The sequence below is a fragment of the Neoarius graeffei genome, chromosome 7 (assembly GCF_027579695.1).
Source record: "Neoarius graeffei isolate fNeoGra1 chromosome 7, fNeoGra1.pri, whole genome shotgun sequence".
Taxonomy (NCBI): Eukaryota; Metazoa; Chordata; class Actinopteri; order Siluriformes; family Ariidae; genus Neoarius; species Neoarius graeffei.
The window spans coordinates 76,939,545-76,962,723 of NC_083575.1; the positions used below are offsets into that span (position 1 = coordinate 76,939,545).

At 42.0% G+C, this 23,179-nt stretch overlaps 1 protein-coding gene across 2 annotated transcripts in view; it reads left to right on the top strand.

Annotated features, from left to right (window-relative positions):
* The first annotated feature begins 7,426 nt into the window (after positions 1–7,426).
* clgn (calmegin) overlaps positions 7,427–23,179 on the top strand; it is a 65,271-nt gene continuing 49,518 nt past the window's right edge. The window contains exons 1-2 of one of the 2 annotated variants that reach the window (XM_060926429.1): positions 7,427–7,587; positions 21,613–21,786. In XM_060926429.1, the coding sequence (XP_060782412.1) occupies positions 7,585–7,587; positions 21,613–21,786 (177 nt within the window). In that variant the 5' untranslated portion in view covers positions 7,427–7,584. Of the gene's footprint in view, positions 7,588–14,660; positions 14,915–21,612; positions 21,787–23,179 lie in introns of those variants that run through there. The other variant, XM_060926430.1, reaches the window with a different exon arrangement.

A 23,179-nucleotide genomic window follows, 5' to 3' on the forward strand; every position in this document is an offset into this window, starting at 1 on the left:
GGAGTAGCATTTTAATTGATTTTCACATAATTCAAAATGGCGGAAAATCTACCAGGTGCAATATGACGAAACAGGGCGCGTTGGATTCATTTTGACCCAAGCATTCCAGAGATACTAAGCTTTTGACGATCAGACGTATGGTTCAAAAGTAACAACCAGAAATGTACCTGCGAATTTGACCTGTTGGTGGCGCTAGAGAGTTTGAGGTGGTGAGTTGAAATTTGGTCACAAGACCCTTGAGGGTGCCTAGAATCAGTCTGCCAAATTTGAAAACCTCTAGTCATACGGTTCTATGGGTTGCCATCGAATTTCTTTGATTTTAACAAAATTCAAAATGGCGGAAAATCCTCAAGTCAGAATATGACGGCATAGGGTGCGATGCATTCGTCTTGACCCATGGATTCCAGAGATAGTGGAATTTTGTTTCTACCCAAAACGCATCATGAGATATGAGCCAAAAGACATTTTTCCTAGTTATAGCGCCCCCTAGCAGCCAATTTGTTCCAAATTTTTTGTTGCCCTTTGGGGAGGGGTGCTGCATAAAGCCACCAAGTTTTGTTAAGATAGGCCAAAGGGTGGCCGAGAAATGAGCACACTTCCTGTTTTGCATCTGCAAGCCAAATTTGATTGGCTGCCACAGCCAAACGCTTAGGAAATTCTAATTACCGGGTAAGATTCTTGTGCAGATTAGTCCCCAGTTGCCATCTACCAAGCTTGGGAGAAATTGTTCAAAAATTGAGGGAGGAGAAGCATTTTAATTGATTTTCACATAATTCAAAATGGCGGAAAATCTACTGGGTGGAATATGACGAGACAGGGCGCGTTGGAGTCGCTGTGACACAAGCATTCCAGCGATACTAAGATTTTGATGATCAGACGTATGGTTCAAAAGTAACAAGCAGAAATGTACCTGCAACGTTGACCTGTTGGTGGCGCTAGAGAGTTTGAGGTGGTGAGTTGAAATTTGGTGACAAGATCCTTGAGGCAGCCTAGAATCAGTTTGCCAAGTTTAAAAACCTCTAGTCAGATGGTTCTATGCGTTGCCATAGAATTTCATTGATTTTAACAAAATTCAAAATGGCGGAAAATCCTCAAGGCAGAATATGACGTCATAGGGTGCGATGGATTCGTCTTGACCCATGGATTCCAGCGATAGTTGAATTTTCTTTCTAGCCAAAACGCATCATGAGATATGAGCCAAAAGGCATTTTTCCTAGTTATAGCGCCCCCTAGCGTCCAATTTGGTCCAAATTTGTTGTGGCCCTTTGGGAAGGGGTTTTGCATAATGCCACCAAGTTTCGTCAAGATTGGCCAAAGGGCCACCGAGATATGAGTGCACTTCCTGTTTTGCGTCTGCGCAGCCAAATTTGATTGGCTGCCACGGCCAAACGCTTGTGAAATTCAAATCACCGGGTATAACTTTTGTGCAGGTTAGTCCAATTATGCTATCTTCCAAGGTTGGGAGAAATTGGTAAAAAATTGAGGGAGTTGAAACATTTTAATTGATTTTCACAAAATTCAAAATGGCGGGAAAAGTATATGGCGGAAAATGACGTCATGGGGTGCCTTGGATTCGTCGTGCCCCAAGGATTGCAGGGATACCAAGTTTTTGAAAATCAGACCAACGGTTCAAAAGTTACAAGCAGAAATGTACCTGCGACTTTGAGCTGTTGGTGGCGCTAGAGGGTTTGAGGTAGAGGCCTGAAATTTGCTGAGAGGAATGTTGAGAGTGTCTAGAATCAGTCTGCCAAATTTCACAACTTTTTACCAGACGGTTCTATGGGCTGCCATAGACTTGCAGAGGCGGAAGTGGACTGAATAATAATAATAATAATAATAATAATAATAATAATAATAATAATAATAAGAAACAATAGAATCACTATGGGTGCCTTCGCAGCTTCGCTGCTTGGCCCCCAATAATAATAATAATAATAATAATAATAATAAGAAGAAACAATAGAATCACTATGGGTGCCTTCGCAGCTTTGCTGCTTGGCCCCCAATAATAATAATAATAATAAGAAACAATAGAATCACTATGGGTGCCTTCGCAGCTTTGCTGCTTGGCCCCCAATAATAAGAAACAATAGAATCACTATGGGTGCCTTCGCAGCTTCGCTGCTTGGCCCCCAATAAGAAACAATAGAATCACTATGGGTGCCTTCGCAGCTTTGCTGCTTGGCCCCCAATAATAATAATAATAATAATAATAATAATAATAATAAGAAACAAAACAATAGAATCACTATGGGTGCCTTCGCAGCTTTGCTGCTTGGCCCCCAATAATAAGAAACAATAGAATCACTATGGGTGCCTTCGCAGCTTCGCTGCTTGGCCCCCAATAATTACTTATTTTTTTTAAGGCAACCACTTTCCTCAATTTTTTTAAGTAAACTCAACTTATTCAGGTTTACAGTGTATTCATTTTATTTCTATCTTCAGACACCTGAACACGATAATCTGGGAAGTGGGAGGTTCTGAGATTTAGTTCCCAGTTGTTGTGAACCTGCACAGCATCAGCCATCTGAAGTCCATCCATCCATCCATCCATCCATCCATCCATCATCTCTAGCCGCTTTATCCTGTTCTACAGGGTCGCAGGCAAGCTGGAGCCTATCCCAGCTGACTACGGGTGAAAGGCGGGGTACACCCTGGACAAGTCGCCAGGTCATCACAGGGCTGACACATAGACACAGACAACCATTCACACTCACATTCACACCTACGGTCAATTTAGACTCACCAGTTAACCTAACCTGCATGTCTTTGGACTGTGGGGGAAACCGGAGCACCCGGAGGAAACCCACGCGGACACGGGGAGAACATGCAAACTCCACACAGAAAGGCCCTTGTCAGCCACTGGACTCGAACCCAGAACCTTCTTGCTGTGAGGCGACAGTGCTAACCACTACACCACCGTGCCGCCCCATCTGAAGTCGAATATAAAATTTCAACAAAAACAGGAAATACAGCATTGTTTGATCAGCTGTTTGTTTTATTTATATTCCTCCTCCATTATCCACATTGCCATTCAGCAACCTGCTGATTGTATTGCCAGTGAAGCCCTCGCTTCATCTCTACCTAAAGCTGGCAATCCAGAGCACCTTATTCCATTAGTTTATCCAGCTCTCTCATGTCCTACTCTGTACACTCTGCTCAAACAGATTAGCTTGTGAAGCTTTAACATTCACTCAAACACCAAAGTCAATGCCATCATGCGTCCCATACAGGGTGATCCAGGGTGCATTGCTGATTCATGCCGAAGGTTTCTGGGATAAGTTTGTTCACCATTGCAGTGTATGAGTTTAAAGGCGTTCATGAATCACGAATACAGAATACTGATTAATTTTCAGCCAAAGAAGAAATAATGGTTCTTTAGTATTCAAGTCAGCTCCCAAAATTCATTTATAAGTGAGCCAGTTTAAAGAGTTGACTCATTCACAAATGACACATCACTCACTGGACAAGATGGCTGACCAGAATTCCTGATGTCATAAATGTTTACAGTTGTACAGTGGCTCAGTCTGAGAATGTCAGGGCCATGCTGCCGCCTCCAATAAACAGCTGGAAAGAAAAGAAATAAACCTGTTCTTACTTTAACAGGACTTACTATTCATTTGTTCAACAAATACAGTGCATTAGTGAGCTCTATTTAGTATAGTTGTTCATATTTTTCAGTGAGTGTGAACACACTTGCACATTGGTATACAATTTGAATCAGATATTAAGGATGAAAGGATTGATTCTGTGTATATATTCTCATCTCATCTCATTATCTGTAGCCGCTTTATCCTGTTCTACAGGGTCGCAGGCAAGCTGGAGCCTATCCCAGCTGACTACGGGCAAAAGGCGGGGTACACCCTGGACAAGTCGCCAGGTCATCACAGGGCTGACACATAGACACAGACAACCATTCACACTCACATTCACACCTACGGTCAATTTAGAGTCACCAGTTAACCTAACCTGCATGTCTTTGGACTGTGGGGGAAACCGGAGCACCCGGAGGAAACCCACGCGGACACGGGGAGAACATGCAAACTCCACACAGAAAGGCCCTCGCCGGCCACGGGGCTCGAACCCGGACCTTCTTGCTGTGAGGCGACAGCACTAACCACTACACCACCGTGCCACCCCTGGAAAAGCTGTGTCATGTTAAAAAAAATCGAATTTGGTTAATTGGCAACAGGTCAATAACATGATTGGGCATAAAAAGAGCATCCCAGAGAGGCGGAGTCTCTCAGAAGTAAAGATGGGGTGGGGTTCATCGCTCTGTGAAAGACCGCATGGGCAAACATTGCAGCAGTTTAAGAATAACGTTCCTCAGTGTAAAATTGCAAAGAATCTGGGAATCAAATCATCTATGATACATAATATCATTAAAAGATTCAGATAATCTGGAGAAATCTCTGTATACAAAGGACAAGGCTAAAAACTAACATTGGAATCCTCATGTTCTTCAGGCTCTCAGGCGACACTGCATTAAAAGCAGACATGTGTCTGTAGTAGAAATCACTGTATGGGCTCAGGAACACTTCAGAAAACCATTGTCTGTGAAAACAGTTCATAACTGCATCCACAAATGCAAGTTAAAACCAGATATAAAGAATATCCAAAAACACCGCCACCTTCTCTGGGGCTGAGCTCTTTTACGATGGACTGAGGCAAAGTGAAAAATTGTCCCGAGGTCTGACGAATGGAAGTTTGAAATTCTTTTTAGAAATCATGGACACCACGTGCTCCAGGCTAAAGATGAGAGGGACCATCTGGCTTGATATCAGTGCACAGTTCAAAAGCCAACATCTGTGATGGTATGAGGGTGCACTACTGCACATGATATGGGTAGCTTGTACATCTGGGAAGACTTCATTAATGCTGAATGATATATCCAGGCTTTGAAGCAACATGCTGCCATACAGACAACATCTTTTTCAGGGAAGGCCTTCCTTCTTTCAGCAAGACAATGCACCAAACTGCTTTCTGCACATAATACAACTGCATGGCTCTGTAGTAAAAGAGTCCAGGTGCTAAACTGGCCTGCCTGCAGTCCAGACCTGTCTCCCGTTTAAAACATTTGGCGCATTATGAAGCACAAAATACAACAAAGGAGACCCCGAACTGTTGAGCAACTGAAATTGTATTTCAGGCAAGAATGGGACAAGATTTCACTTTCAGAACTACAGCAACTAGTCTCCTCAGTTCCCAAATGTTTACAGAGTGTTGTTAGAAGTAGAGGTGATGCAACACAGTGGTAAACATGCCCCGTCCCAACTTTTTTTGAAACGTGTTGCCGACATCAAATTCAAAATGAGCATATATTTTTCAAAAAATAAAAAATCTCAGTTTCAACAACTGATATGTTGTCTTTGTGCTATTTCCAATGAAATACAGGGTTTCCATGATTTGCAAATCATTGTATTCTGTTTTTATTGATGTTTTACACCGTGTCCTAACTTTTTTTTGGAATTGGAGTTGTACTCTGCGAGCCTACCACACAGACTTAATACTTGTGTCATTTTTAGGGCATACCTAACAACCTGTGTTTTCTCTCTCTCTCTCTCTCTCTCTCTCCCCCCCCCCCCCCCCCCAATCTGTCCCTCTGAGTTACATGTTGGTCCTGGGACTGAGACGCTTGCCTCTTCTGCCCCTCGGACCTGCTTGATCCATCCTGGTGCCCTGTGTCTGGTTGGAGTCTTATCGCATCGCTCCTGTGGAGGACGGCCCCATGAGGACAGTTGAGGGTTATACCTGGAGGACGCTCTGGACTCTTACAGTAATGCTTTTATGGCTGAGGACTACAGTTGACTTGCTAACTTTAGGACTGCAGTTGTCATGAACAGTTTTGCACTCAAGTTTCCATCAATGAAGACTTACAACATCAACGAAACTGACATCATGTTAAAACTGTTAATGTTATAGTCATGCTGTCTGTTGTTGCCCAAATGAGGATGGGTTCCCTTTTGAGTCTGGTTCCTCTCGAGGTTTCTTCCTCATGTCGTCTGAGGGAGTTTTTCCTCGCCACCGTCGCCACAGGCGTGCTCATTGGGGATAGATTAGGGATAAAATTAGCTCATGTTTTAAGTCGTTCAAATTCTGTAAAGCTGCTTTGCGACAATGTTTATTGTTAAAAGCGCTATACAAGTAAACTTGACTTGACTACTTTGTAGTCTCTGTTTAAAAAAAAACACAAAAAAAACCCTAGAGCCACATGCTAGTGTATGTAGATTAATACAAGAGCAATTCCAGCGTTATGGACGTGACACTTGAACTCAAAATGGCAACAAATGACCCAGTGCATGTTTTATTGTCTCCCAGTATTTAAACAGGTGTTGCATATTTTAAGGCTGTACCATACTGGAGAAGTGATAGAACAAGAACAATTCCCATAGTACATCTAGGGCATGCCAGAAAACGCCAATAAAAGATGTGTTATGGACGTGACAGAAAAAGTATCACTTTTCTTGGGTGACTGTACATTTTTATCAAACTCTGTGAAATTGTAAACCTAATGTCGAAATGGAGATATCCGTTTGATAGAGGGGTCCAAGATGAATATTAAAAAAAATCTTTGTTTAAAATATTTTGTATTTCATGCAGAGTTTCGGAAGGAAAAGTCAGCGTTATGGATGTGACGAAATTCCGTTATGGATGTGACGCGTCTGAAATAGACATGGCATATGTTTAGAAAATCAGCAATTTAACCACCATAACCCTTTGAAAAACTCTCTAAATATCAGCTAAAACTATCAAAGTTCTTAAATAATATTTAGGATGGCTATTGTTTTGCTGTTTTGTGGATTTTAGCATACATTTCTGTGGCTTGTGGCAATAATATAGAATTGTACATGATCAAAGTTGATTTTAGCTTGGGGTTTACATTATAAGAAAGAAAGACTGACAGTGACGTATTAGGTTGGTTACAAACTGGTTCAACTTATTCACATCTGTAAAATACAGGCCTAGGTGAGATCTCTGGGAGTGGTTTTGATGTATTACATGTTGCTTTATTTTTGCATGGTGAGGTTGACATTTACATGGAATTGCCCACAATTAAGCTAAATTTGTATGAATGTGAGAACAGCGACAAAAACATGTTTTTTTAATATATTGCCAGTATAAAGGAGGGTCCTGATGCGTGTTCTCCTTGTGTTTTGAGTGATGACAGGTTCTTTAACAAACTATATATATAAAAAAAAAAAACTAGCAAGCTGATAAACAAAGACACTGGTGTTTGCTTTGGATTTAATAATTCCAGCACAAACTTTAATATGATCAATTATCATAACCATGTCTCTGAACACAAGCACATTGTGAAACACTATCGAGGAAGCAGTTGGGACACATGCTTTAACTTCACAGCTCTATCAAGGCTACTACGCCATCTGTCCGCACCCACTCACTGGAAGCTTTAACTCACATGAGAGACAAGCGAGTGGATAAATATTTTCTCTTCTACATCATGCTTCTTAGTATGGACCGTGATTCTGAGTATGGCATGAACATGAGCTCAGCTGTCTCAATGTTTCATTATGTTCAGCAGCTCCAAACATTTGGAGTGGGAACAAACTTTGCTTCTAAATAATGGTGAGTTATGAATTATTTGTCATGTTTTCTGTGCTTATTTAAAAATGTGTTATATGTGGGTTCATGTAAGCAGATCATTTAAAATCTCTGGGGGTTTCTTCTGGGTTCTCAGGAAAAATATACCTCGTAGGTGAATGAAGAATAATTTACAGTACACGCAAACTTTTTTTTTTTAATTAAAATATAAACTTAGACACAACACTGCCAGAATGTTTGTTTCAATGAAGTGGTTTACAGGGGAAAACAGCTACAAGTCTTAAATGTGTATAATAATGTTAAAACATTGACCTGAGTGTAAAAGTGGCTTGTTGGATGTTCTAACATGTTCCTGAATTAACCCTCCATCCAGAGGAATTGTTCATAGACGTAGATAACAAGACACCAGATATCACATAAAAACAATACACCAGCTAATCTGAATATACTCTTCCTTGTGGATCGAATACCTGTATTTAAATCTGCATTTGTGGCTTTCTACCAATCTTATTTCAGTGGTCGCACTAATTTCAGCTGTTCATACAATTTCCAAAAGATGACTATTTTGACCATTTTTTTGTTTGATTTAATTCATAGTGTGCCATGTTGTCTTGAAAATACAGAATTTTATCGGTCTAGAAAGGTGCAAGTTATTTGAAAACAGGGGTGTAGCTGGGGGGGGGGGGGGGGGGGGTCCTGGGGTGCCTGTGACCCCCCCCCTTTGTTGGACCATACACTACCGTTCAAAAGTTTGGGGTCACTTTGAAATGTCCTTATTTTTGAAAGAAAAGCACTGTCCTTTTCAATGAAGATCACTTTAAACTAATCAGAAATCCACTCTATACATTGCTAATGTGGTAAATGACTATTCTAGCTGCAAATGTCTGGTTTTTGGTGCAATATCTCCATAGGTGTATAGAGGCCCATTTCCAGCAACTCTCACTCCAGTGTTCTAATGGTACAATGTGTTTGCTCATTGCCTCAGAAGGCTAATGGATGATTAGAAAACCCTTGTACAATCATGTTAGCACAGCTGAAAACAGTTGAGCTCTTTAGAGAAGCTATAAAACTGACCTTCCTTTGAGCAGATTGAGGCTACATCCACACGACAACGGCAACGAGATTTTTTTTTTTTAAATATCGCGTCCACATGGGCAACGGATCAGTAAAATATCAGGTTCATATGGCAACGCAACGCTTGCTGAAAACGATGCAATACACATGCCACACCTCTACGTGCGCTGTAAGACGGTCCCATCAGAGACACCAGAACAATAGAAGAAGTAGACGCATGCGCATAAACCCCTTCTTCTGTAGCATTAGCCACATAAAGTTTTGATTATTAGTCAGTACCATAAAATAGTTTCTATTGTCTAAGACACTTATTTATATTTCATATTAAAACGTCTATGTAAATTAATACATAGAGAGCCTGGCCAGGCGCTGAACGTTCTTCTGCCTTCACTTTAAGAGAAATTCAGGGCAAGCATGAGCCTAGCTCTTCCCTGTCACTGTCACACGCGCACACCTTCTCACTCCCTGTCCTATGGCTATAGTCCCTTTAAATCATGTGCTCGTTTTTTGAATGGAGATGCAGAAAGAGGAATGAACAGGGGTAGATGGAGAGAGAGAGGAATGAACGGGGGTAGATGGAAGCCAGTACGCCAACATTCTGAGATCCTCCAGAATTCTTTAATGGTCCGGAATAAATTGAATGCTACACGTTGATGGATTACTTTGTTCTTCTACCCCCTTTTTGAGGAATGTATTGTCGGACTTAAACCAATATCTGAAGAGGTGAGATCGCTCCTTTTTTTTTTTCCTATTTTTGCTGGTGGGATTGTTTTTGGAAAGCGCACGGGCGGTGCGCGGTTTGGTACTGCTTCAGCAGTGTTTGGACTAAAGACTCTGCCCTAAGGGCTATTTTCTCTCTCTCTCTCTCTCTCTCTCTCTCTCACTTTGCACCATTACACAATAAATATTCACAGTGAAAATATTTTGTAAGCGCGTTTCATGAACCAGGATTTGTTGACAACTCGCATCGAGTTCGTTACACTTCTACCCGGCGTGAAGCACTGACAGTCATGTGGTTGTGATGTCATCATAAACAAATCCGTTCTACTCATCCAGACGACTTTGCAACGGGGCCATTGCCAGATTTTTTCACTCTGGAACCCGTTCTCAAAAGATTTCGTTTTGGGGCACCCAAAACGCCGGTGCTGTGTGGACGCCAGGCCGAAACGATAAACAATTTTATCAGATTCACCTGAATCCATTGCCGTGTGGACAGGGCCTGAGTTTCTGGAGCATCACATTTGTGGGGTCGATTAAATGCTCAAAATGGCCAGAAAAATGTCTTGACTATATTTTCTATTCATTTTACAACTTATGGTGGTAAATAAAAGTGTGACTTTTCATGGAAAACACAAAATTGTCTGGGTGACCCCGAACTTTTGAACGGTAGTGTACATTTTTTCAATAGCCGCATAAGAATATTAGAAAAGCGCCCACTGTAATTTTGCTAACATTTTTTTTTAAACTAGATTGTCACCTCAACTTCATTAGGGTTTCTATAACCTTGTATGGACTTCCTGTGGTTTGGGCGTGAAAACTGAGTTTGTCAGAGTGTGTGCAGGAGAGGTGGATGTAAGTGTGTATATGTTAAATAATACACAGTGCGATACGAGCATAAAGTGCATGAAACACACACAACAGGCAAACAGTCCGAAACAGCAGGCAAAGTCGTAATCGAGGAAACAGGCAGGAGGTCAATCGAGGCGCGGACAGAATATCAGAGGCAAAACTATACAAGATCAAGGGACGAGAAACAGGAGTCGAAAAACTAGGAGATCAACAAGACCAGGGACAGGGAACAAGGCTCAGTAAGGCACACTAGACACGACATAATACTTTGCATTGTCCTTGCATGGGTGCAGTCCTTAAATAGCCCAAACATAATAGTTCATTGATTAAAGACTTGTGTTCTTTGTTAACAGCGAGCGGACCGGAGCTCGTTAAGCGCATGTGCAGCTCAAGGCGCGCCGTCAGGTGCATGAGCCAAGGCGTGCAGGACTGATACCGTTCTGTACAAGCGCAACACGATCACACTAGAAAGCATGGTCAAGCTGCCAGTGTAGCTGCAGTCTTTTTAGTTGTGAATTACGAGTATTTCCTCTTGTGTTAATAATTCGCCATGTCAAAACAAGCGAAAATGTCCTCCTTCTTTTGACGTGAAGAGAGGTAAACAATTTATTATATATTTTTTCCATCAAAGTTGCATTTTGTGGCTTCGAAGCTAAGTTTTACTGCCGTTTCTAGAACACAACATCAAGAAAACGTGGAAGAAACAGCAATAATGGAAGAGCCGGTTTCTAAACTACCTAAAACTAGCAATGGGAATTATTTTTTTGTTACATAATGTACTCAGGCTGCCAGTCAGTGTGTGACCCCCCCGAAAAATCCTAGCTACGCCTCTGGAAAATATTTGTTTTAAGGCAGTCTAATACAGGCTTCTTGGTGAATTCAGAAGATTCCTGAATAACGGCTCAATAATTGGTTTCAATTCAGATTTTTAAAATTGCATAAATTTGCCTTGTCTTGTTTCTTCGAACGTTTCTTATTAAAGAGATGTTTAGTATTTTTGTTGTCATGCTCATAGATATTTAGTCAATTTATTTGTGATTTATCTCTTTAAAATGTTCAGATTTTTACCTAAAACATTATTTTTATTTGTATGTTATGATTTGTTGCATTGTTGATGTCTTATTGCATTGTTACTACTGTATGTTTGATTTTTATTGTGTTTTGTAAAGCATCTTTGCCAAACCTGATCCGGGCTTGAGGCGAAGCATGTTTGGTTGACTTGGCCAGAATTGCAGCAGTAGGGTGGCCAGTTCCTTTCTGTGCACTCACACATTCACACCCATGGGTAATTTAGAGTGGCCAGTTAACCTAACTGCATGTCTTTGGACTGTGGGAGAAACCAGAGTACCCGGAGGAAACCCATACAGACACAGGGAGAACAAACAAACTCTACACAGACAGGGCCCCTTCAGCCACTAGGCTCAAACCCATAACCTTCTTGCTGTGAGGTGACAGTGCTAACCATTGCATCACCATGCCACCCGAGAGTATCCTTGCGTATCTTGAAAGGTGCCTATAAATAAAATGCATGATTATTATTATTATTATTATTATTATTATTATTATTATTATTATAGGAGTTTGCATGTTCTCCCCGTGTCTGCGTGGGTTTCCTCCGGGTACTCCGGTTTCCCCCATAGTTCAAAGACATATGATTAGGTTAAAGTGCATATTCTGGACCAATTTCAGGGTTTTTTTTATATGAAAGTATGTCCTTTTACACACTCATCCAGAAGGGTAATTTTGCCCAAGGCCATCTGTCTACAGCAGAAAAAAATCCCAAGGGAGTCTGGAGCCAGGCGGCACGGTGGTGTAGTGGTTAGCGCTGTCGCCTCACAGCAAGAAGGTCCGGGTTCGAGCCCTGTGGCCGGCGAGGGCCTTTCTGTGTGGAGTTTGCATGTTCTCCCCGTGTCCGCGTGGGTTTCCTCCGGGTGCTCCGGTTTCCCCCAAAGACATGCAGGTTAGGTTAACTGGTGACTCTAAATTGACCGTAGGTGTGAATGTGAGTGTGAATGGTTGTCTGTGTCTATGTGTCAGCCCTGTGATGACCTGGCGACTTGTCCAGGGTGTACCCCGCCTTTCGCCCGTAGTCAGCTGGGATAGGTTCCAGCTTGCCTGCGACCCTGTAGAACAGGATAAAGCGGCTAGAGATAATGAGATGAGATGAGTCTGGAGCCAGATTGGTGACGTCACCTGCGGAAGCGCCAGCAGGCTGCACAAGCTTACACGGTGTCAGTGCACAGCCTGTGTAGACCAAGTTTAGCAGCTAGTGATTTTGCATTCACTGTAAAAAAAAAAAAAGTTATGCCAACTTAAAAATTCAAGGCAACTTACTGCACAGGATTTTTGAGTTTATGTGACAACTAAGATTTTTAAGTTTTGAAGAAAGTTGTGCCAACTTTTGGTCTTTTGCACTTTTGGTCTCAGATAACTTAGCCTTCATATTCACACAAACTTACTGTAATTTTTTCAGTTTTACATGATAAGAATTCAACTTTAAGGCCACTAATCTTTCATCCAAGTAAAAACTTCAAAATTTGAGTTCAATTTTCTTTTTATCCCACAATAAAACAAATAACAATCCAGTTCAAATAGCATGTTTATTTTAACATGATGGTAGCAAAACTGCCATACAACTGTAGTGGCAGTGCTTTTTTGTTAAGTCACACATTCACTTATTTTAAGCCTGAAGCTAATTTGACAAACGAAATGTGCAAACAATTCAGTACCAGCCAATTAAAATGCTACAAATGGCATACCATGGTGTATAATATGCATGCAATGAACATAAAGAGTGAATCCATTAAAACACATACGTACATATTCAAAAGGTTGACAAATTGCAAACTGCACGTCATTACGAACAATAGCACACAGCACAATTTGGCACAAATGATGCAGGCTGTTGGGTGCGTAAGTATGTTTGAACTAACTGTCGGTTAGGTCCTGGCTCAAACTGAGCTCACTCTTACCTTAACCCTTTGATGCAAAACATATGCACACCCCTTCTAATGCACAACATGGGTCAAAAATGACCCGCATTCATTTTCCAGGTTATTTCATGCTGACTGAGTTTTTCTTTGCTCTATCTTTTGAAATCAATTTATTTTATAATTGAATATTCCACGTATTCTTTAAATATCTTGTTTTTAATTACCACAAATCATTAATTTAATTTTTTCTTTCCTACTTTATGAACAAAAATACTTTTTATATTACTACACATGGGTCATCCAAGTGTGATTTAAAATTAAATGTCTTAATACTATAATAATAATTTGTTTCAAGTAATTACTTTCGCAGTGAATGGGGCCAGTTATTTATTTATTAACTATGTAATTAGCTAAGCCAACTACAATAAAATTAGCTAACTAAAGTAGAATATGTCAACAGCTAGGTAGGTAATAGTAATTACTTGTAACTTTCTGACAAGTAATCTACTCACTCTCAAGATAACCTAAACATAATCAATTTTTTTCTAAGGTAATGTTCGAACAATTGAAAAACATTACTTGCATGTATTAGATGGGCAAAGGGCGCTGTGCTGAGCTGTGAAATGTCTGACACAAGCACAATTCACAGTTCCCACCAAACGCTGTAGTAAATGCATGCGGGTCGGTTCTGACCCATGTGTGTAAACTTGATGTAGAATTACAAAAGCTGTGCTTGTTCATAACTTAAGAAAGGAAAAATAAAAATGATGATTTATGCTAAACAAAAACAAGATATTTACTGCATATTTGGAAAAGTAAATGACAAAATGAATTTATTTCAAAAGTATATCATAGAAACAGGGCGGCACGGTGGTGTAGTGGTTAGCGCTGTCGCCTCACAGCAAGAAGGTCCGGGTTCGAGCCCCGTGGCCGGCGAGGGCCTTTCTGTGCGGAGTTTGCATGTTCTCCCCGTGTCCGCGTGGGTTTCCTCCGGGTGCTCCGGTTTCCCCCACAGTCCAAAGACATGCAGGTTAGGTTAACTGGTGACTCTAAATTGAGCGTAGGTGTGAATGTGAGTGTGAATGGTTGTCTGTGTCTATGTGTCGGCCCTGTGATGACCTGGCGACTTGTCCAGGGTGTACCCCGCCTTTCACCCGTAGTCGGCTGGGATAGGCTCCAGCTTGCCTGCGACCCTGTAGAACAGGATAAAGCGGCTACAGATAATGAGATGAGATGAGATGAGATGAGATGAGATGAGATGAGATGAGAATAATAATAATAATAATAATATTTTAGCAGCTTTTACTATGTATTATAACTTTTATTTTGACATCTTAAATCCGGAAATGTTTTTAACTGAAAAGGCGGGCGCCATAAGCTGAATCTCAAATTGCTCTGTATTTATCTCGTAGTGCGCTACATAGTGTGCAAAGTCAGTTATTTTATACACTAAATAGTGCGCGTGTTTAGGGAGTCATTTGGGATTCCCTCCCTCCTACTCTCTCCGTCTTTTTGTATTGAAGCTGTGCGCTCTGCTCCATTTCTGCGGTCCTGTACTTCATTCAATCTAGAATCAGAATAAATTTTATTGCCAACTTCGTTTTTACAGCTGGAACAGTTAAGACAGAAGGATTTTAGCAAAGACAGGAAGTAGCTATCGACATCGAATAATAATTCAGTGCGATTAATTGAAGTAAAGTTAATCGTATTGTCCCGTATCGAGTTGTTGTGTGGAGTGGCGGAGAATATCGGAGGGAATTAATCAGTGATATCAGGTGAGTGAAGAAACGGTTCGGTATTTTCTCTGAATTAAACCTGACAGACAGCTTAACGCTAACTCTCCTGTAGCTAGCAAGGAGGTTTAGCATTAATCTGAATTTGAAATAAGATGGTTTTTATAATGTCTTACACTCTAAATAGCCAATTCTCCATGTTTTAATAATTCCCCGGAGTTGTTAGGATCTTCCTGACATTCATTTTTGCTTAAAAAGACCAAATATTATCAATATAATTTAATTAATGTTGCGAAGGTTCTCGAACAATCAATGAGGTTTATTACTGAACCTAAATCCGGTTCGAACCGGTTCTGTTTGGCCGGGTTTAATTAGAGTCTGTCAGGAAACAGTGAGTGTGTCAGAAAAAAACTGTTCACCTTTAAGCGTCCTGTTTAATATCATATATAATTCTCTCTATATATTTATCTATCTGTTTGTATTAATGTTCATAACTCCAGATTTCCTAATGTTGAAAGTGTATTTTTTAAAATATATATATCTATAGTGTAACCTTTTAAAGAATAAAATGGAAATGTCTTGAGAATGCTGAGGTAAATAACGGTGTTGCTAGCTTGCTAAGTATAAACGGATGACTAAGCTAGCTCTGTTAGCTTGCTGTGTGAATGTCGGCTGCTTATTTACACAGTATTTTAAATAAATGTCGCCTAATTTGGTTTATCTAGCTCGGTTAAAGCTGAAGGAACTTTCAGAGCACATGATTTATTTTCCTAGAGAGAAGAAAAGGCTAAAATGAGGTGAGATCTGCGAACTCGAGGCTGAGTTTACATTTCTATTCCCTGTGTGGACCTTTAATGGTTGTAGTTACTACATTCGGCCTGTAGAGGGCGCTCATTAGTCTTTTTAAACTATCACTACGTTCACACTGCAGGCTGAAGTGACTCAAATCCGATCTTTTCGCCCATATGTGACCTGTATCCGATCTTTTATTGACAATATGAACGACACAGATCCGATTTTTTCAAATCCGACCCAGGCCGTTTGGATATGTGGTCCTAACACTACGTTCACACTGCAAGGCTTAATGCTCAATTCCGATTTTTTTGTGAAATCCGATTTTTTTGTGAGGTCGTTCACATTAACAAATATATGCGACTTGTATGTGATCCTCAGTATGAACGAAAAGCGACCTAAAAGTGTTCCGCATGCGCATTGCAGGATACGACGACGTCACACGCAGTGAGCATGGCCAGTGTTTACGGAAGTAACCTAAAGTTTCCTGTGTATGACAGTAGCCAGCATGGAGTACCTGGCGATGATGCAGTTGTTGTTGCGACGGAGCCAGAACATGCACAATAGCCTGATGTTAAGGAGGAGGTTGAGAAGGAAGAGGGCAAGGGTTTTGGCTCAGGCGTTTTGCGGGGTAGTGACTGCAACCTCCGTTCAAAGGAACGTGTGGGTGCAGAGTCGCATTGATGTCATGCGCCATGTTGTTGTAACTTTTTTTGAGAGACCCGCCGCCTACTTCAGCGCAGAATAGTGACGTTTGTGGCTTGTTGATGACGTGTAAGTCGGATGAATGCGACCTGGCGGTTCAGACTGAAGTCGCATATGAAAAGATCGGATAGGAATCGGAATTAGGACCACATATCCAAACGGCCTGGGTCGGATTTGAAAAAATCGGATCTGTGTCGTTCATATTGTCAATAAAAGATCGGATACAGGTCACATATGGGCGAAAAAATCGGATTTGAGTCACTTCAGCCTGCAGTGTGAACGTAGTGTAATTCCGATTCCTATCCAATCTTTTCATATGTGACTTCAGTCTGAACCGCCAGGTCGCATTCATCCGACTTGCACGTCATCAACAAGCCACAAACGTCACTATTCTGCGCTGAAGTAGGCGGCGGGTCTCTCAAAAAAGTTACAACAACATGGCGCATAATCACGGGCGCAGATAGAGGGTGGGATGAGTCATATTTAAATTCACCTCGTTCGGTCCCCCCTACTTATAGGGAGGAAAAAACGTCTATGCTGTCTTTCTTTGCATAAGGCAAACCTCACGGAAAAATCAAAAGACTAATTACCATTCGGTTTATTGAGGTGCACAGCAGTGTATACATAGTTGCAACAACTCACATAAAACAAAACAAAGACTGATATTCGGTTGGTTGAGCTGCGCAGACTGCACAGGTTGCGAACTCGAGCTTGGTTGCTATGGTTACTAACAACAAGTTTGACAGGCATATCGGGGTTGGGGTTGGTTTGCTGGCAGCTTTGTCCCCCCCAGTTTTTTGTCCCCCCCAGTTTAAAAAACGTATCTGCGCCCCTGCGCATAACATCAATGCGAGGGACGCTTCGGGCTGTGAAGGTTCTGAATCTTCTCAATGGAAGGACGCAGAGGTTAGGGAGCTGATTTCCATTTGGGGGGATGCAGCTATTCAAGCTAGATTGTTTGAGTCATACCGCAACCGGGCGGTTTTACTTCCGTAAACACTGGCCATGCTCACTGCGTGTGACGTCGTCGTATCCTGCAATGCGCATGCGGAACACGTTTAGGTCGCTTTTCGTTCATACTGAGGATCACATACAAGTCGCATATATTTGTTAATGTGAACGACCTCACAAAAAAATCGAATTTCACAAAAAAAATCGGAATTGAGCATTAAGCCTTGCAGTGTGAACGTAGCGTATCACTACGTTCACACTGCAGGCTGAAGTGACTCAAATCCGATTTTTTTCGCCCATATGTGACCTGTATCAGATCTTTTATTGACAATGTGAACGACACAGATCCGATTTTTTCAAATCCGACCCAGGCCGTTTGGATATGTGGTCCTAATTCCGATTCCTATCCGATCTTTTCATATGCGACTTCAGTCTGAACCGCCAGGTCGCATTCATCCGACTTACACGTCATCAACAAGCCACAAACGTCACTATTCTGCGCTGAAGTAGGCGGCGGGTCTCTCAAAAAAAGTTACAACAACATGGCTTTGATGTTCCTTTGAATGGAGGTTGCAGTCACTACCCCGCAGAACGCCTGAGCCAAAACCCTTGCCCTCTTCCTTCTCAACCTCCTCCTTAACATCAGGCTATTGTGCATGTTCTGGCTCCGTCGCAACAACAACTGCATCATCGCTAGGTACTCCATGCTGGCTACTGTCATACACAGGAAACTTTAGGTTACTTCCGTAAACACTGGCCATGCTCACTGCGTGTGACGTCGTCGTATCCTGCAATGCGCATGCGGAACACTTTTAGGTCGCTTTTCGTTCATACTGAGGATCACATACAAGTCGCATATATTTGTTAATGTGAACGACCTCACAAAAAAATCGGATTTCACAAAAAAATCGGAATTGAGCATTAAGCCTTGCAGTGTGAACGTAGCGTAAGTGGAATATTTCTACTGTATATAATGTGCGCACTTTGGATAAATATTGTATTTGACTTCATTGTTGATTTATTAATATTTATTATTATTGGCTACTTTACAGTTTACTGTGCCGCCTATTCAGAATGTCATGCGGTGTATGAATCATGAATGATCCACTTCTCTTTGGATTCATGCGTGGGTTCGGGTTCGAGTGAAGGTTAGAGTTCCTTCACATAGTTCCAGCAGTGCGGTAAAGTGTAAATTCCCCTTATTACATTATTCGCAAGCAGGTGTTGTGCTTGCTGTTTTTCTTGAAAGAAAGCGAGTCATAACAAACGACCAAAGGTTCTGCTCAAATCTTCTCCCTTCACGTTCCCAATGCTTTTCTCAAAATTCTGGCTGTCCCTAATAGCACCGACTTCTGCAGCAATTCCGTTCTAATCTCTATTGCGAGAGCCTTTCTGTGTGGAGTTTGCATGTTTTCCCCGTGTCTGCGTGGGTTTCCTCCGGGTGCTCCGGTTTCCCCCAAAGACATGCGGTTAGGTTAACATGGGACGGCCTTGGGCTGAGGTGCCCTTGAGCGAGGCACCGAACTCCCAACTGCTCCCTGGGCGCTGTTAGCATGGCTGCCCACTGCTCTGGGTATGTGTGTGTGTGCGCTCATTGCTCACGTGTGTGTGTGTGTTCACTGCTTCAGATGGGTTAAATGCAGAGAGGAAATTTCACAAGTGTGTGATGAATAAAGTTGTGCTTTCTTTCTTTTATTCCCAGCTTTTCCAACCACTGATCCAGTTTCTTTGTCACTGTGCTAGAGCTGGGCGATTAAATCAATTTTATCGATTAATTCAAATTTACAGTTAAAGTGCCATTCCACCATTGGATGTATTCTTTGGCATAAAATACAATATATTTTATGACAACATGACTAGACAGAGAAATCTTTTAGCTTCAAAATGATATATCAAACATAATTTTTTGACAACGACAAGTATATTAATTTTGCGACCAAAGTCACCTACCCTTTTAATTTCCGCGCGGTAGTGAAACGTGATGTCATCGGCAGGTTCCCCTTCTTGTGTACCACGTGTCGGTCTATTTTTAGACCAGGAAACCCCCAAGTGAGAGAGTCATTTCTCCTCGTATATGGGGGCCCAAAAAATTGCGAAAAATTGAGTTAATCTTTCAGTTAGCTAGATTTATTGGTATTAGCTAGGTTTATTGGTATTATTTTTATCGCGTTCTGTCCGCCATTGCTGATAATATGTGCCACGTCACGTGGTACACAAGAAGGGGAACCTGCCGATGACATCACGCGCGGAAATTAAAAGGGTAGGTGACTTTGGTCGCAAAATTAATATACTTGTCGTTGTCAAAAAATTATGTTTGATGTATCATTTTGAAGCTAAAAGATTTTTCTATCTAGTGATACCATTTATATATGTTGTCAAAATGTATTTTATGCCAAAGAATACATCCAATGGTGGAATGGCACTTCAAGGACGATGTGTTTTTATGAAAATCGGTTTTCTCTCAGTTTTAACTTCCGCCACCGACGCTCCCCTCTGCACATGTGCAGAACGTATCGGTCAGCAGGGACGGATCGGCCACTGACACTATAGCCCTCCTCCCGCGTGCTTGCCATAGACACACACGAACAACATGGCAGCGATTGGGGGAAAGCCACAACTTGTGCCCAAGAAAGGAGGAGCTTCCTCCGTGATCTGGAATTGGTTTGGTTTTGCGGCGTCGGACGCAGACCAAACAAGCTGCTACCCAGGCCTCCTCACCTCACCTCAGAGCCTGACCTCACTAACGCTCTTGTGGCTGAAAGGGCAAATCCCCACAGCCTTGCTCCAAAATCTAGTGGAAAGCCTTCCCAGAAGAGTGGAGGTTATTATAACAGCAAAAAAGGAGGACTAAATCTGGAATGGGATGATACACAAGCACATATGGCCATGATGGGCGGGTGTCTTTTCACATACTTGGACACACTCACTCATTCAGGTTCAGGGGATCTTAACCAATCTACCTGCTGGCATGCTTTTGGGAAGTGGGAGGAAACCAGAGAAAACCTGCACAGTCATGGAGAGAACATGTGAAGCTCCACATGAAAACAGTCACAAACCTGAGCTCAGGATCAAACCAGTGTTGTAGTTTAGTCACTAAACCTCGAGTCCCCAGAGTTCAAGTCCAAGTCATTGAAGAAAATTTTGAGTCGAGTTCAAGAATAAGACTCCAACTGCACCATTTGATGGTAGCTGTTGCTGCCTTTATGTGAAAGCGTCTCTGCTGCTGTGTTGGACCAATGCTACTGCTCGACTGCCCCATTTTAGTTAATAGACTACAGATAAAAAGCTTGTTCATCGCTCAGCCCCACTATCAACAGGGCAAATAACATGAGAGAGGGTTAACACTCGCTAGTTCATCACTCAGCAAGCCCCGCTATCAACAGAGCAATGAACATAGCGTGCCACTCCCTTCTCTGGGTGGAGTCTTGCCAAATGGCGAGTGAAGTTCGAGGTCGTCCCCGTCGTCTCCTCGATAGTTCTTCTACATATGGAACACATAGCAGTGCATTTTTTTTCCCCACTGCACGAGAAGTCCGTATAAGCAAAGCGGACAATCCTAGGGGCTTCTCTCCAGGCATTTTAGCACCGTTAACGTTAGTTTGTTCCTGAACATGACGTATGAACAGGTGAACGTGCATTCTCTTGCGTGAAATTAGTACAAAAATTAATGTAGATATAAATATCTTATGCCAAATTATGATCGCATGTTACAAAAAATAAAGAAAAATTCCGAGTCCTCGTCTCCAATTTGAGTCCGAATGCAGTTAATGCACGAGGCCAAGTTATCAGTGCTCAAGTCCAGGTCAAGTCACGAGTCCTTAAAATTACGGTACAAGTCGGACTCAAGTACTACAAGCCTGGATCAAACTCGGAACCTTGGGACTGCGAGGCAGTGATGCGACCGAGTCTGCCACCTCTATTTCTTTCTTCCTGTTTTCTTTTTCAGTCTGACTGAAATATAACACACACCAGCAGTGCAACTGCTATATCAGGTGGTAGTAAGCCAGTGTGTTGCATCCAGTAATGGACAGAACTGTGTTTTGTTAATTTTAAAATGTTCGCAGTGGGAAAGCAGTCAGATCATAGACTGTTGTGGCTTTCTGTAACATGTATGTTATTATATGCTGTATTTATTTGATGTCTTATTGCTCAATATCCTGTTTGCACATCCATTATTTGTCATTAACAGGGATTAATTTAGGGTTAGGCGTCGTTGAGAGTATGCATATATTGCCTGATATTGAGCAGTTAGTTGCATTTTTTTTTTTGGTACCCCCCCCCTTTGGGTTTAGATGAAGCTGCGGTGGAGTTGGACGTGTCTCCTGCTGCTGTCCATCGTTGTTGTAACATGGGCCCAGGAGGATGAGCTGGAGGATGATGATGAAGAGGCACAAGTGGAGGAAGGAGAGATGGACCCCGAGGCAGACAGCAGTGAAGTACAAGCTGACATTAACGTCTCTTTCCAGGTCAGAGGTCATTATGTTGCATTGCTACAGGTGTTGCAGATGTTTATATTGCCTGTTAGTCTATTAAGAATATACAGTGCTCAGCATAAATGAGTCCACCCCCTTTGAAAAGTAACATTTTAAACCAGGGGTCACCAAACTTTTTTTCTCTGGGGGCCACATTGTCGTTCCTGACTGTGATGGGGGGCCGGGGTCGGGTCAGCTATATAACATATATATTTGTCTGGGTCATACAATTCTGACCACCAGCAGGCCTCATTGTGTAGTAGACATTACTAGCCTGGCACAGCCATCCCCACTACGATATCCCCCGCTACTAGCTATATCCCCGCTACTATATCCCCACTTGATTCCTGGCACATATGTTTATCTTTACTAGTGGTTTGCAAAAGTAGTAATCGAGTCTTCACACTTTGTTTTAATTTGAAATACCACTGATATTCCATTTATTTATTTTCTAATAAAAATAACATCAAAGCTGTCAAGGTAAGAAACATCTGCCTAGTTGAGGTGATTGACGCTGGCAAAGGTGAGTGGAAAATTATAAATTGTAGGTAGGCCTGTTGATATTATTATTATTATTATTATTAATAATAATAATAATAATAATAATAATAATTGTGGCGGCACGGTGGTGTAGTGGTTAGCGCTGTCGCCTCACAGCAAGAAGGTCCGGGTTCGAGCCCCGGGGCCGGCGAGGGCCTTTCTGTGCGGAGTTTGCATGTTCTCCCCGTGTCCGCGTGGGTTTCCTCCGGGTGCTCCGGTTTCCCCCACAGTCCAAAGACATGCAGGTTAGGTTAACTGGTGACTCTAAATTGACCGTAGGTGTGAATGTGAGTGTGAATGGTTGTCTGTGTCTATGTGTCAGCCCTGTGATGACCTGGCGACTTGTCCAGGGTGTACCCCGCCTTTTGCCCGTAGTCAGCTGGGATAGGCTCTGGCTTGCCTGTGACCCTGTAGAACAGGATAAAGCGGCTAGAGATAATGAGATGAGATAATAATTGTGTGCAGCACTTAATAAAGGTCAAATAAATAGGCCTATAAAATAAATACATTAAAAAAAAACAGTGAAATTATAATATGAGCAATAGATCAATAGATCACAGCAGTTGTGCTGTGTCCTGCACGTCATTGCTCTCATCCATGGCCAAAGCAAAAAACTCGAGTTCTGACTCTCATTCAGCTGGTCATACACGTTGTCCCCCAAATCTTCGGTTCACCTGGTCATAGTAGGTGCGGAGAGACTCACCGCGTTGAGCGCATCCTTGTCGGGACACACCTCCTCGGCCACAGCAAGCATGCATACTTTAACAAAGTCCCCATCAGTAAACGGCTTTCCATGGGTAGCTAGTAGGTGAGCTACCTTATAGCTAGCTCAGACAGCAGCCTGGTT